Source organism: Diadema antillarum, unplaced genomic scaffold (genome assembly GCF_040938485.1).
Source record: "Diadema antillarum isolate AM-2024a unplaced genomic scaffold, OU_Dant_1.0 seq00003223_RagTag, whole genome shotgun sequence".
NCBI lineage: Eukaryota > Metazoa > Echinodermata > Echinoidea > Diadematoida > Diadematidae > Diadema > Diadema antillarum.
This window is the reverse complement of record NW_027273808.1, coordinates 286,951-302,414: the sequence shown is the minus strand read 5'-3', so window position 1 is coordinate 302,414 and position 15,464 is coordinate 286,951. Positions and strand designations below refer to the sequence as shown.

Sequence of the window (15,464 nt, the reverse complement as noted above, 5' to 3'; positions counted from 1 at the left end):
TGACTCACTTGCAAATGAAGTTTTTTTTTTTTTTTTTTTTTTTTTACAGATGATCTATTTCATTAGTGTGATATGATAAACGAAATGAACATTATCAAACCGTTTGGTAAACTGAGAAAGAGAAAGAGAGTCAGCAAAACATAAATTGATTGATTATATTCTTCTGCATGTATATGAATATGAAACAATAAAAAAATTGATAAAAAATCTGCTTTAATAATAAATTATCGGGAATATGTCCCAGTGATATATAAAGTAAGCATTAAAAAACAAGTCATAATTTCTTTCAGACCTATTTTTGCATTGTTTCAAACTTGGAAAGATATGTTACATAATTTTCATGTGTATACTTTTTATCCCATAAAACATTTGACCACCAAGTATTGCACATAGGCCTATATTAGATATGTATGAACATGGTACGTATGTACATAAAAGGCATAACTGTCACATGCAAGGAATGATACAAACAGACACACATGCACAAACACACACACACACACACTGACACACAAACACACACATACATGCTGGGAATGGCTGACCCCGGCCCACTTCACCCTCGGCAGCAAAGAGACGTAGATTACAAACAGTACTGTATCAGCCTGGGGGATAAAGTGTCACATCGTGAAGAATTACACAGTGTACAGAGCCATTGGTATTCCATGGCTAAATTATCACACTCTAACATCTATTCCTGTAATGCTTGATATATAATCTAGTTCTGAATTGAGCATAAATGACAATAACTTGAAGACATTTTCTCCATGATTTATGCTGAAGCGGTATTCCACACCCCATGAGTTATTACAATACTGCATTCCAAGTTTTCCACCAAAATTTGTGTGAATGGTAATGTGTAAAGGGGAGAGTGTTTATAGATGCACATGGGGCCAAATAAGTTAAATAAATTTATCCTTGACATGTTCAGCAATTTAAAACAATTGTGCAAAATGTACATGCATGCAGTTATGCGACCATGTACTGTAACTTGGTTGCAAAATGTCGTAATCATTCATTTCTATGTACACTTTGCAAGATACTTTATGATTCACCTTGTGCTTAACATATTTCTTGCAAATTGTTAAAATGGAAGGAGTTGGGAAATGTATGCTTTGTATTATTTTGTACCATTTTGTTGAAAGAAAATAAACTTGAATTCAACAGGGGGAGGGAGAGGGGAGTCTAGAAACATTCTTTATAGCGTGACTCTTGTAGAACCACTCTGACCTAGATATGTATGTTACTTGTACATCAACCCAAACCTTCATGAGATATTTAATTTGGTACCATTTTGAATCTCTCTACCATCCCTCCCCCTTCACACCTTCCACTATGCAGGCAAACCCCATGTGCAATACCAGCTAGACAGTGCCATGCAGGACGTCAACGACATGTTTGTACTGCTGGAAGAGGCAGAGCGTAATGCCTGCCGCACCGCCCTCATCGAGGAGAGGAGCAGATTCTGCACCCTGGTGGGCTTCCTCAAACCCGTTGTTGTGAGTATCAGTAGCCATAGCAACGCTGTGAGGTGAGAGTGTTGGAAAGTAACAATGGTGATGATGATGATGATGGTGATGATGGTGATGATGGTGATGGTGGTGATGGTGATGATGGTGATGATGGTGATGGTGATGATGGTGATGATGATGATGATGATGATGATGTTGATGATGATGATGATGATGATGATGATGATGATGGTAATAATGATAATAATTATGATGATAATGATGATGGTTAAAAGAGTGTTGGGAAGTAATGATGATGTTGCTGATGACGATGACGACAACGACGATGATGACGATGATGATGATGATCGTGATGATGATGATGATGATTATTATTTTGATGATGATGAAGATGATGATAATAATTATGGTGATAATGATGATGATTATAATTACAATAATAATAATGATGAAGATGATTATGATGGTAATGATGATAATAATTATGGTGATAATGATGATGGTTATAATTATGATAATGATAATGATAATGATGATGATGATAATAATAATAATGAAATGAAATAATGTTGGTTATGATAGTGGTTTCTGGTAAATTACAAGGTTGATAGTAATGATGATAATGATGATATGATCTCATTTACCCACCGCCAAAGTAATCAGAATCTCATGACTGCATGCCCCGACTCTACTATGTACACAATAATGTCAAATAATTTTATGAAACAAATATTGAAAAGCTTTTTTTTTCTCCAGAAAACAACAAATGATGACAAGAACTTTGTACAAATATAAATCAACTGATGCTGAGGATATGTATAAACGTGCACATAGGCCTACGTAGGGTTGCTTTTGTCGCTTTTCAGTGCAAAGTGAGCTCATATGTGTAGTTACAACCACAGGAATACCGTCCTTGGACTGTTCTGCCTAATTTGTGGTGGAAATATTTTGAATAATTTTTCAGATAGGGTCAAATAAAAGTGGGTTAGTGGTATTTGGAGTGGTCATTGTGTCATTTCCATTGGCATTGCTCTTACTGAGGTTAGACTGTAGAAAGCATAATGGTCTGTTTTTTGTGTTGTTCGAAGGCTTGAAGGTCCATTTTTTCCCAAATCTCTGCCAGTATTCAATAGTTGAAACTCTCAGACTGCCAAATGATGTAGGAAGAACGTGGAACTGTAGGATGTTTCCTAGATATTCATTGAAATTGTTATTTTTAGAACACTGAGCAGTAGGCCTATATTGTGATGTCTATAGGGATTATAGTCAGTTGCACCCCTGGATGGGAATTAATGACATTCCTAATCACTAGCCTGATAAGTTTTTAATCCAATTGCCTCTCACCTGATAGAAACAGTAGTGATTTGCTGCAGTTTAGTTGTGGTTCACATGCTTTATGAAATCAGGGTTTGCACAGGAAGTGAAATTTACAAACACTGGTGCATTCCATTTAAAAAAATTTAACTTTGATAAAGTCAACGCTGTTTCTCATATTGTGGTTTACACATGAGTTAGTCTATCATGAAAAGTACATGTTGTTGTTAGTTAAGGACAAGTGATGTATTGTAGGCCCTAGCTGTAACAACTATTTCTGGCCTTACTATGAGTCCACTGCAAGGATACTGAATTGCACTCAAGCCTAGACAGAATAATCTGTTTGTCCAGAGGAGTTTTATAACATTTTTTTACTTTTAGGACCCTCCTCCGGAGACAAAGGAGGGGATTCCATACACCCCAGACGTACAATGTAGTCTCTGCAGAACATATCCCTGACAACAAGATATAACACAGATCTTTTTGTCGAACCCAAGCCAAGCTTTCTCTGGCAATTTGGCATTTCTTAAAATCTTCCTTTTGATCACCTTATTTGTGTTCTATCAGGAATTGGTAAAGTGTTTCTATATTGTACAGATGTGTTGATTTCACACATTCTTTTATTTTCATCACTCCTTTACCAACTCATTGCAATACTTGTTAATAAGTGTAATGTTCTTGGGAGTACAAGCTTTTTGTTTGATTCTGTTTGGTTTGTCTGTACAAGCTATAGTATGTAAGTTTATGTGACAGTACTGTGTTTGTAAACAAAATTTAAAGGGGGGATCTTGGTGTTACTGGAAGGTGTGACAAGTGTCAAGGTCGTAGGTCGGACTGCGAATCCTTTGATTGTTATATCAGCGTTAGACTTTGATCTGAAAGCTTGAAAGCTAGTTACACTTTCACGTGACATGTAGAAAAACTGGATGGATGAGAGCTAAGTAGGCCAGGCACTCTGCCAAAGGGGGAGGGGGGGGGATGAGATTGTTGGGGTAGGTTAGAAATGGGTGGATGGGCTCCCCTTGGCAGACTCGAGGCCAGTCCCTGAAAGGGGGTGGGGGGGGGGGGGGGGGAGGGGAGCGTCTAGGAGAGAAGATGCATGAAATCGGCCATCAATTCAATTTAGTGGAAAGACCAGTTGGCATGCTAAGAGGCTTAGGATGAGACAGACAGTAAACAACCTGCCAAAGGAGCTGTGTGATTGTTAGTGTGGGGATAGACAATCAGGTGTGTGCGGCATTTAAAGCCCCATTTTAATAAACAAGTTTGCTAAAAATGGAAATTAGGGCAATTGAATATGCAACCCAGATGATGTAATTTCTTGGCCTGTCCTGCCAGTATAGCATCAGATCTACCAAGGTGTCAGAATTGAGGGGCCATTAGAGCTTGCCAGTACAGACACAAGCAGAGACAGTTCTATTATGCCAACTTTATGAAGAGAATTTAAAGTAATTGTGATATATGGATATATGACAGACAGTGCTGCCTGTAAAGAATGGACAGTGGTGTAACATAGCACATTTTTGATGACCCGTGACATGATAAAACCCTCCTGGCTTCTCTTGAAAGGTTCTGTCTTGAAACAGCGTGCCTATGGTTCTGGCTTTTCAGCTACAACCTTGGAGCAAAAAATCGGAGAATGTACAGTGCAGTCACCCAAGACCTTGAAATCCTCACGTAACTCTTATTCTGTTATAAATGTAACGAGCGGTGCACATGTTTGAAATTGTTGGCTAGATTATGCAGATGTTATACATTCACTGCATGTCAGAAATGTCACAAGATTGGCTGAGAAAACAAATCCACAACTCTTGAAGATTTTTTTTTTTTTTCGTTCAGCTTTCCTCATGTGTAAAGGAATTATCTTACAATGATGACAGCTTGTTATTATCTTTATCGTTTCCTAACTTTCTATTATCATTTGTTCTTTCTGCACCTGTCAGTACAAGATGCTAGATATTTGCTGATAACTGAATACTGTCCAAGCACAGTCAACCTTGCCCAAGTCGAATACAAAGGAACTTAAGAAAATCCTCTGACTTCAGTGAAATTTGACTTCCACAATATGATTAATACATGTTTATAGCAATCCAGAAACATTTTTTCTTTGATTTGAACAATTTTTCGACTCGTGTGGGGTCAACTTAGGCGAGTTTTTACTGTATGTTCAGGCAGACTTGATAACATCAGACGTACAGAGCGTTACAAAATGTTAGAATGCTCTTCCTAATCTGCATTGGCTGTTTGCTTTTATTATTAGCATGCTTTAATGTATTTGTCTGCTCATAAAGACAGTTAGTAGCCTCTGCTGAGTAGTCTTGGAAAAGGGTTTGAACTGCGATGACTCTGTTCAACCTCCAAGTTGTAACTTCCAGAAACATGTACACACGTATGTGACTACTTGACCTTGCTCATGAAAATGAACGCACAGCATTTCCCGTTTCAACACCAGCATCGAATACTTGACTCACATATAGGCACATAGGCACTCACACCCCAGGCCTTGGGTGAGGAGTTTCATCATGGTGTAAAATGGGATAACCAAAATCAATTTTATTGCATGTGTCGGCGCAACAAACATTGCGAGAGGCCAGTTATCGCAAGGGTTAAAAAAAAAAGTAGATAAGTAAAATCAAGATGGCAGTTGGGATTACCATAACGATTGTTTAGTGACCACACACAAGATTAATCAGTTTGTGAATGGCATTGCAAAAATCGATATTTACAAACCAATGTGTGTGTGTGTGTGTATGTATGTGAACATGCCTGTTTCTTAGGTGTGTGTTTTTTTGCTTCCTGCATTGTTTGTTTGTTTGTTTGTTTTTCAAATTCCTCTCCTTTCTGTCCACCCTTACCCCCTCTATGTTCATTTGGGCATTTGTAATTAATGTTACCCCCTTTTTAATTTTATATTATTTCCTTGTTTTTCAGGAGGATGAAATCTCCATGTTGACCGAGGTGACCCACCTGCAGACAGTGCTGGAGGACTTGAATGTCCAAAGCCAGGACCCCCACACCCTCCCTCCAGCCAGCGAGCAGGTCATTTCAAACATCAAGGGGCAGGATGTGCCGTGGTCATATGTAAGTTGGTCATGTGTTAGTCAGTCGTGTGAACTCATGCCTGGCAATGTGACGTTGTTTGTGAATAGATGCAGAGCTGCCAAGTCTCCTTGATTCTGCAGGATTCTCCCTGGAAATGTCAAAATCTGTTCATGTGTGAATAAGAGAATATTAAAATCTCCCTGATTTGGAAATTAGTTTTGCCCATTGAAATGCATGTGACACGCAGATATCTCCCTGATTGATGTGTGGAGTCTCCCTGATATGGATGTGGGAATGTTGGCAGACCTGTAGATGTATGTTTACTTGCTAGTTGTGTGTTCATTGTGCTGCACTAGTGTTTCTTGTTTGTGTGTATGTATGTCAAGAATTGTGTGTATGTCTGTCAAGAATTGAATGCACATAGAAGCAGACATAGCGGTATTTGCTCATCTATGTTGCAAGCATGGCAGTTTAAGCACTGACATGGGGGAGAGATTGAAAATATATTTTGAAAAAAAAAAATGTTGTTACTGCATTCTTTCTGTGACTTTTTATACCCCCACCCACACATAGTGTGTAGGGGGGGTATATAGGAATCACTCTGAGGTCGGGTGGCCGGTCGGTCGGTCGGTCGGTCGGTCGGTCGGTCGGGCGGGCGGGCGGTCGGGCGGTCGGGCGGTCGGTCCGTTGCAAAATCTTGTGGATCGAACTCCTCTCTCATTTTTTGAGCAATTGACCCCAAATTTGGCATGTGTGACCACTATCAAAGGCAGATGTGCAAGACACCTTTTTCGTTAGTATCGTGTAATGCGTTGCCATGGCAACGGCATATTTTCATAAAAACTTGTGGATCGAACTTCTCTCTCATTTTTTAACCAATTTACCCCAAATTTAGCATGTGTGACCGCTATCTAAGGAAGATGTGCAAGACACCTTTTTCGTTAGTATTGCACAATGGGTTGCCATGGCAACGGCAAATTTTAAAGAAATCTTGCAAAATTTTGTGGATCGAACTCCTCTGTCATTTTTTGAGCAATTGACCTCAAATTTGGCATGTGTGACCGCTATCAAAGGTAGATGTGCAAGACACCTTTTTCGTTAATATCGCATAATGCATTGCCATGGCAACGGCAAATTTTCCTAAAATCTTGTGGATCGAACAACTTTCTCATTTTTTGAGCAATTAATTTCAAATTTGGCATGTGTGACTGCTACCACAGGCCGATGTGCAAGACACCTTTTTCATTAGTATTTCATACTGCGTTGCCATGGCAACGGCAGATTTTCATAAAAATCTTACAAAATGTTGTGGATCGAACTACTCTCTCAGTTTTGTGACAATTCAGTTTGAATTTGGGATATGTGATCAATGTACTATATAGTTGTGCCAAAACATCTTTGGTGTGTGTGTTAAAAAATCTGTTACCATGGCAACGGCAGTTTTTTTTTTAAACCAATCATACTAAAATGTGTAGATAAATCTCACTCCTTCATTTTTAAGTATATGGCTCGAAAATTGGCACATGTGACCACTGTGGTACGTAGATGTGCGTACTTACTCTTTCGTCATTGGTGATCAATGTGTTGCCATGGTAACGGCATAGTTTGAATGAAAATCAAATGAAAATATTGTGGATTCAGATAACTCCCTCAATCTTTGAGCATTTGGCTTGAAATTTGGCACATGTGACCACTATAGTATATGGATGTGTAAACTTAATCATTCGTCAGTGATGAACAATGCGTTGCCATGGTAACGAGTTTTTTAACCGAAAAGCTTACAGAAATATTGTAGATTCGGCTAACTCCCGTAGTCTGTGAGCATTTAGCTTGAAATTTGGCACACATAACCACTGTGGTACGTAGATGTGTAAACTTAATCTTTCGTCAGTGGTGATCAGTGTGTTGCCATGGTAACGGCATATTTTGAATGAAAATCATACAAAAATATTGTGGATTCAGTTAACTCCCTCAGTCTTGAATCGTTTGACTTGAAATTTGGCACATGTGACCACTGTAGTGTATAGATGTGTAAACTTGATCTTTCGTCAATGGTGAACAATGTGTTGCCATGGTAACAGCATCTTTTCACTAAAAATGCATACAAAAATATTGTGGATTCAGGTAACTACCTCAGTCTTTGAGCATTTAGCTTGAAATTTGGCACATGTGACCACTATAGTACGTAGATGTTCAAACTTAACCATTTGTTAATGTTGATCAATGCGTTTCCATGGTAACAGCATATTTTGAATGAAAATCATACAAAAATATTGTGGATTCAGGTAACTCCCTCAGTCTTTGAGCATTTGGCTTGAAATTTGGCACATGTGACCACTATAGCATATAGATGTGCAAACTTAATCTTTCGTCAGTGGTGAACAATGTGTTGCCATGGTAACAGCATCTTTTCACTAAAATACGTACAAAAATATTGTGGATTCAGGTAATTACCTCAGTCTTTGAGCATTTAGCTTGAAATTTGACACATGTGACCACTATAGTACGTAGATGTTCAAACTTAACCATTTGTTAATGTTGATCAATGCGTTTCCATGGTAACAGCATATTTTGAATGAAAATCATACAAAAATATTGTGGATTCAGGTAACTCCCTCAGTCTTTGAGCATTTGGCTTGAAATTTGGCACATGCAACCACTATAGTACAGAGATATGCAAACTTCGTATTTCATCATTGTGGAACAATGTGTTGCCATGGTAACAGTGCATTTTGAATGAAAATCATGCAAACATTTTGATTCTCCTAACTCTCTGTGTTATAGCATTTTGGCTTCAAATTTGGCATATGTTACCTCTACATTACGTAGATGTGCAAAAAATCTTTTGTCAGTGTTGAAAATGTGTTGCCATGGTAACAATATATTTTGAATGAAAATGATACACTGGTATTGTGAATTCAACTAAGCCCCTCAGCCTTTTATCATTTGGCTTGAAATTGCACATGTAATGGCTATTGTGCAAACTTCATTTTTTCTTAATGTCCAACATTGTGTTGCCATGATAACACACAATTTTTAATGAAAACCATACAAATTGTCAGTTTATTTATCTTGCTCACTCAGTTTTTGAGCACTTGACTTGAGATGTGGGACATAAATATGACTAACAGTGAGCAATACATTTATTCACTTTTGAACAGTGCATTGCCATGGTAACATTTTTTGCTATTAAAAAATTAAAAAGAAATTAGTCCTGGTTGAGCTAATTCCCTCAGTTGTGGGTGGGGGTATATTAATCACAATGAGTGATAGTTCTAGTTTAAATCGATATGTCAGTTTAGGAATCTTATTCATGGTTTGTCATTATGATCATATCATTAGTGAGTTTGGTCATGATATTTGCCATATTTAAAAAGGGAGTATGGAGATTGATTACCAAACTTGCCCAAATTGTATGTTATTATGTAATGTGTAGTCTTACTCAATTACTGTCCATATCAAATGCTGCAATGAAAGAATGAGATGATTTTAAGCAAGTGCCTTAATGAATTCATCCCTCATCTTTCCCCACTTGGTAGACACCCCCAAGTTCCCCGACGCCCTCCAACGAGTCCCGCAAGTCCAGCATGTGCAGCTTGAGCAGCATCAACAGCTCTGACTCGCGCTCCAGCGGTTCCATGGCCTCTGCCCACTCCAACCACTCCCACCCCAGCGTGGGCGGGCCAGGCGGGTCGGCCCTCCACCACAACTACCACCGGCACCGCAGCCTGTCGCAGCCCGGCAACCCGGCCTGCCGCCTCTCCAGCGTCTCCTCCCAGGACTCTGGCTTCACCTCCCAGGACACCCTCTTCACCCGGTCGGGCTCGCCTCCCACGGGCACGACCACGTCGAGTTCGACATCAACGTCGACATCGACCACGGCCGTCCCTCAGCAGCAGCAGCAGCAGCAGGGACAGGGCGATGATGAGGAAGACGGCGAGGAGGACGAGACGTTGGCCTACAGCCTCATGCTGCAGATGGCAAATGAGTATGCACATCAGGTAAATTGGGATTCACTCATCTGTTTGCAACCACATCGCGATGTACATTCATTTGAAGCCAGTAGTCCCGTGTCTTTGGCATATTCTTAGGCAGTATATCAATAAGTCAACAAGTTTTTTTATTTTTTTTTGGGGGGGGGGCACGTTGGTGAAATCACATACTCCAGGATTCTGGATTAGTCGGTGATAAGTAGTAGTGATCTAGGATTCTCCTCTCGAATAATGATTACATGATTAATAGTTATGAAGTTAAACTTCAGTTAGTACAGATTGGAGTAATGTGGACTTAAAACCTGTCTTGCAAACACCACATCCTTAATGAAAAAAAAAAAAAATCCATATCTATATTCACAGGTAATCAGAGTCTTTGAGGAAATTTTACTGCATACAAAAAGAGAAATGTTGACAGATGCAGCAGTAAATATGAAGCTGCAACTCTTGTTACCAGAGATGGTGACAAAAGAGATACTGTAAGCAGGAGATGAATGAAAGAGGAGATAAACTCCATTGTTCCTTGTTTAAATGTTTGACGTAGTACTCATTGATTTGTGACAGAGGCTCTGGATAAGAAATGCACGTATTTGATATTCACCTTGATGAAAATGTCTCTTTGTCAATCTTCGGTATGCTCTATTTGCCCACTGTCAGTTGCCCTCTTTATAGCATTGTGACGTTGTTACACTTGAGAGGATTGGCCGAGTAATTAGAGGGTCAAGCTATAGAAGAAATTAACTGAGTGCATGCGAGATCCAGTTACAAGTCACAGGACTGCATGTAGGCATGTAAAGGGTTAACGAGCTATGACACTCCCGTTTTCCCCCCTGATCGTCGTGCAGCATGGCAGACGGTCTTCCAGCGATCAGTCATCCAGTGAGTGCAGCACCCCGTCCTCTTCCCCCTCACCAGCCTACCCCGCCCCTCCATCAGCCCAGATGGCGCCCACTCCGCCCTGGTTGGATAACACCTCCACCACGCCCACTCCCAGCACCTTTGCCGCTCCCCGCAAGCCCAAGGCCGTGCCCACGCCCATGGTGTCCTTCAGCAAAGCTGGGCCAGGTGGGGAGGGACGGCCGCTGCCGGCCAAGACAGGAGGAAAGGGCAGGCAGGTCATGCCAGACTTCAACCAGCCCCAGCCTAACCAGAGTGAGTATCATCCACCAGGGCTCTGCCCACTTACATACAGCACAAAATCTCTATAAAAGGAGCAGTGAGGAAATGACTTTAGAAAGTATGGTATTTCCCCACACTACTGAGTGCCGAAGTGACGATGGCACAGTCTTTTGTTCTAGCTTGGGTTGGAACCCGGTGTACGCATACTTACCCCGCGTTCACATTGGTCCCCGCGACGCGGGGACAGCCACAAGAGATCTTATCTTTTTTACGACTGACCGTTCACATTGGTATCTCATCTGTCCCTGAGTTGTGGGGGCATTTTGGGGCTTGGAGCGAGCTCTGCCACTTGAATCCAGGCATAGTGCATGCGCACATTTGATGACCACAGCTGGACGCTATCAATTAAGCCCCAAGGTCACTCTCCCCTCCAAATCTTGTCCCCCGTACCCGACTTGCTTCGCGGGGACGAGGGGACAAGTCCTAGTGAGCGTTCACATTATGGTTTTTGAGGAGAAAGTCCCGCGGCGTGGGGCTTTCCCCGCATCGCGGGGACTAATGTGAACATGGGGTTATAGACACTCGGCCAGGTAAGGTTATTTAGAACCTGTATCCATGGCGATAAATCGCTATGACATCACACTTTGATATTGTATTGCTAAATACCTGAAGGATATTTAGGCGTTAGTAATCACCCTGGCCCTCTCTTTATTCTGTACTTCACACTCTACCGAGGTCAATGCCCGTGACCTTGATTATAACATGATTTAAACTTTGAGACGAAAATGTTTTATTGGCGCTTTGTTGATAGAGATAATTTGATACTGTGGTCTTTCTTCTTTCTTAGTGTAAGCTTGCTGCAATACATCGTGATGAATACCAAGCACGAACTTTCCAGATTGTTGATAGGACCATCAACACAAAGTAACAAAATCAAAGATTACTTGACTGGGGAAAAATATGATTACAGTATAGCAGCTCATATTTGACTGCGTATGCTGTGATGGACAATATAATAGTAGAAGATGACCAATAGTAAGTTGGTGGTTCAGGCATTGACCAGGCCAACTTCAGCATGCCTCCATGAGAATGATGTTTGGTTGTGGTCTGTAGAAGGGCACTGGAAATTGCAGGAAGAAAACAAGAACAGTAGCCTGTCTTTTGGCCTCCCCTTTCCCCACTTCCCTCAAAGTGGCAAGATAAGGGTGTCTCCAACTATTTTTATATATTTTGTTTCCATATGAGGCCCAGTGATGATGATTGCATAAGACAGCAGTCATATCAAGGAATTGTATACAGCAGGACATTTTAGTATGTTGACATTGCAAAATGTAACAATATCTTTGGTGTTTGCTTTTTTTAAACATCTCACAAATGAGGGAGGGCAAGCATAGGAAAATGACATATGAGGATGTATTGCTGTGACTCTCTTGAGAAGGCAAAGCATTTACATTTTTTTTTCTTGTGCTTATTATATTATCAACAATTCCAATTCCAATTCTGTCACGTTTTCCCTTCACCATACAGTTGTGCCTCAGCCGGTGGTGTCCTCCAATGGCTCTGACCCTCAGTCCCTGAAGCAGCGGTGCGCTACGCTCCCTTCCAGGAGAGCCTCACAGGTGAGTCGTGCCATTATTTCTTCCCCTCACACATGTACAGTCTGACCTCTCCTATCCGGACATGTCGGGACCGGTGCTCATCTGGATAAGGGATTTGGCTGGATATAGGAGACTTACTGTTTAATACACACAGCTGCCTACCCAATGGTAGCTACATGCGCATGTATTAGTTTTGCGTGAACATGTCACGTCCTCTTCAGCTGGTCTGCTTTCAGAATTTTCTGATAATTTGCTCAATGAACGTTCGCCTGTACCATGTCCTTATTTACCGAAAAATTTTCTGTCATTGATCTTGCTGTGATTTGGGGGTAGTGAATGTATGAAAGCTTCCTGCTTTAATAATAATGATGAATATTTGACTGAGGAGGACAGTGATGATAATGATACTACAGAGAAGGAAGAGGTGCCCCCAATGAATACAGTGATTATACAAAGACAATTTCATAGACAAATAGGATGAAGGTAGCTTTGGCCGTGACGGTAGGTCTTGGAAGTTTTTGAAGAGCTTGATGATGATGGAGGAGATTCTTTTCATCACCTTGTCCTATGTTGTTCTCTTTCCAACGTATTGTATGATCCTTTTGTAGGGATCCGCCCCTCTGGCCCTGGAGACAGCTCTCTCCCGGGGTGAGAAGCCGGACCAGGAACCAATCTACGCCACTCCAGGCCCGTCCCGAGCCAAGCCCTCGAAGCTGGAAGTAGCCCCCAACATGACCCCGATGAGCCAGAGGTCAGCAGGGTCCAGCGGATATGGCACGCAGACCAGCTCACCGAATACTTCAAGTGACACCGTCAATTCATCAGGTAGATACTTGCTCTTCTACCTCCATGTTGATGTAGGGTTGCTCTATTTGATTACTGCTGAGTGGGAGAGAAAACCTGAAGTGTGCATGACTGAGGTTTATCAGCGATTTTCATGTTGGCCATCAGTGAAATGGTTCTCATTTCTCAATAGTTCTTAGATACATGCTATCTGATAATATTGTACTTGCTGTTTATTTGATTTTTTTTTGTAGTAAATGACATAAGGTTGAATGTTTCCCATCTCATTGTATCTCTGCAGAATATGACCCATACTCCCTTTGTGATACAAACGTCAACTATCCTGACATCAACAAGTCTGCAACACTGCCCCGCCACTTCAACCCTGCATCCCTCTTCCAGGCTGTCTCCACGGCAACGTCATCGACCCCATCACCAACGCCTTCCTCCTCCTCCACATCTTCCTCATCCTCCACCTCTCAGACCCAGATGCACCGTCGGCACTCCTCCATAGGTGCTATCATAACGCCTTACAACGAGACATCCATGCAAGGCACCATGCGGCGCAAGAAACCGCCACCACCAATACGGAGGACACCTTCTGGCAGCTCCCTAGCATACAGCCTGACCGAGTCTGGTGGCACACCAACCTACGATGCCTCTGGTAAATTTAAGCTGCCACCAACCGTGCCAAAGGTACCTGTGTCTGCCGGCCAAGAGAACCCTCAGAAGGTGAGTCGGAGCCAGAGTCTGAGGATGTCCAGTGATGATGGCATGGTGCAGGCCATGAACAGGGTCGCCATCAGGGAGCTGGATGCCAAATTGGCCGAACGCCGCAACTCTCCACGAACACCACCAGCTGATGCCATGAGCAAACCGCCCAATTACACCAACGGTACTACAAATCCTGACATGGTTGATGGGCAACCCATGTACAACACGATGTCGCCAGGTTCCAGGCATAGCATAGCACATCCTCCAACATCATATCAACAACAGATGTATCCATCACAGCAACTGCTTCAAAGTCAAGCAACTCCCCAGTATCATGGACAGCAGCAACAGCAACAACAGTATCAACAGCAACCTCCCCCAACACAGCCTAAGCCACAGCAAATGCAATACCCACAACAGTCACAATACTCACAGCAGCAGCAGCAGCAAGTACAACAAATGCAACAGGTACCATCACAACATTACTTGCAGTACCAGCAACAGTACCAGCAATACCATCAACAGCAGCAGCACCAGCATCAGCCAGCTTCACAGCCTCAATACCAGCAGCAACAACAGAACCACTATCAGCAACTTCCACCACAAGTACCACAGCAGCAGCAGCAGCATCAACAAGCTAGCAACCAGATGGGATACATGTACCCGACACCAGATGGCATGGCATGTATACCACAACCCCCTGCACACAACCCTCCCACTCCCCCTGCCCAGGGAAGCCCCCTGCCCCTACCCCCAGCCTCCTTGCTAAGCAGCCAGACTCCTCCTCCTGCTGCTGCTGCTCCTGTGGCAGCCCAGCCTGCTTCGGACAGCGAGTCCGAAGAAGAGGAGACGGGCATCGGAGTTATGGCGGAGATCCGTCGCGGAGTTAAGCTCCGAAAAACTCTGCAGACCAGCGATCGGTCAGCTCCGAGGCTCACCTCCCCTTGAGGATGGCGAGATGGAGAAGAACCTTATGACCGTAATCCAATTTTGGTGTCCAGGCTGATACCTTTTCTTAGTGCTGGACATTGTCCGTGCCAGCAGAGCAACCCGTGGCTTTTGCAAGTGCAGGTCCAACCATTTTTGTTGACAGATTGCATCAAGAGTTACGATTTGTGACATTTGAGGAGCTCATGGTAGTAATTCATGACTTTGTAAGCGGTTACAGCCCCAAGACCAGACACTAGCAGAAAATATTTTGCATGTGTTTCAATCAATGCATTTGTCATTGACCAAGAATTCCCACATGAGATAATGCTTGCATTTGAACAGAGGCAAGGAATGAGAAAAGGAGAAATACCACATGATTTGAGCTCATGTGCAGAATCTGCCTATTAAGCTATCTGTATGTCTTCACCATGTCCAATTGTAGAGGGTCCTCAAACTCTACAGGAGAAGTATATGTACTACTGCTACTACTGCATACATCT

The 15,464-nt window shown here is 42.1% G+C and overlaps 1 protein-coding gene across 1 annotated transcript; it reads left to right on the top strand.

Annotated features, from left to right (window-relative positions):
* Nucleotides 1-1,301: 1,301 nt before the first annotated feature.
* LOC139715285 (uncharacterized) lies at nt 1,302-15,464 on the top strand (the record flags this gene model as incomplete). The annotated part of the gene is made up of 7 exons (XM_071626861.1): nt 1,302-1,499; nt 5,718-5,867; nt 9,368-9,829; nt 10,666-10,972; nt 12,467-12,558; nt 13,146-13,362; nt 13,622-15,464. Coding segments are annotated over 7 exons (2,787 nt in total), but the record flags the coding sequence as incomplete, so codon positions are not given.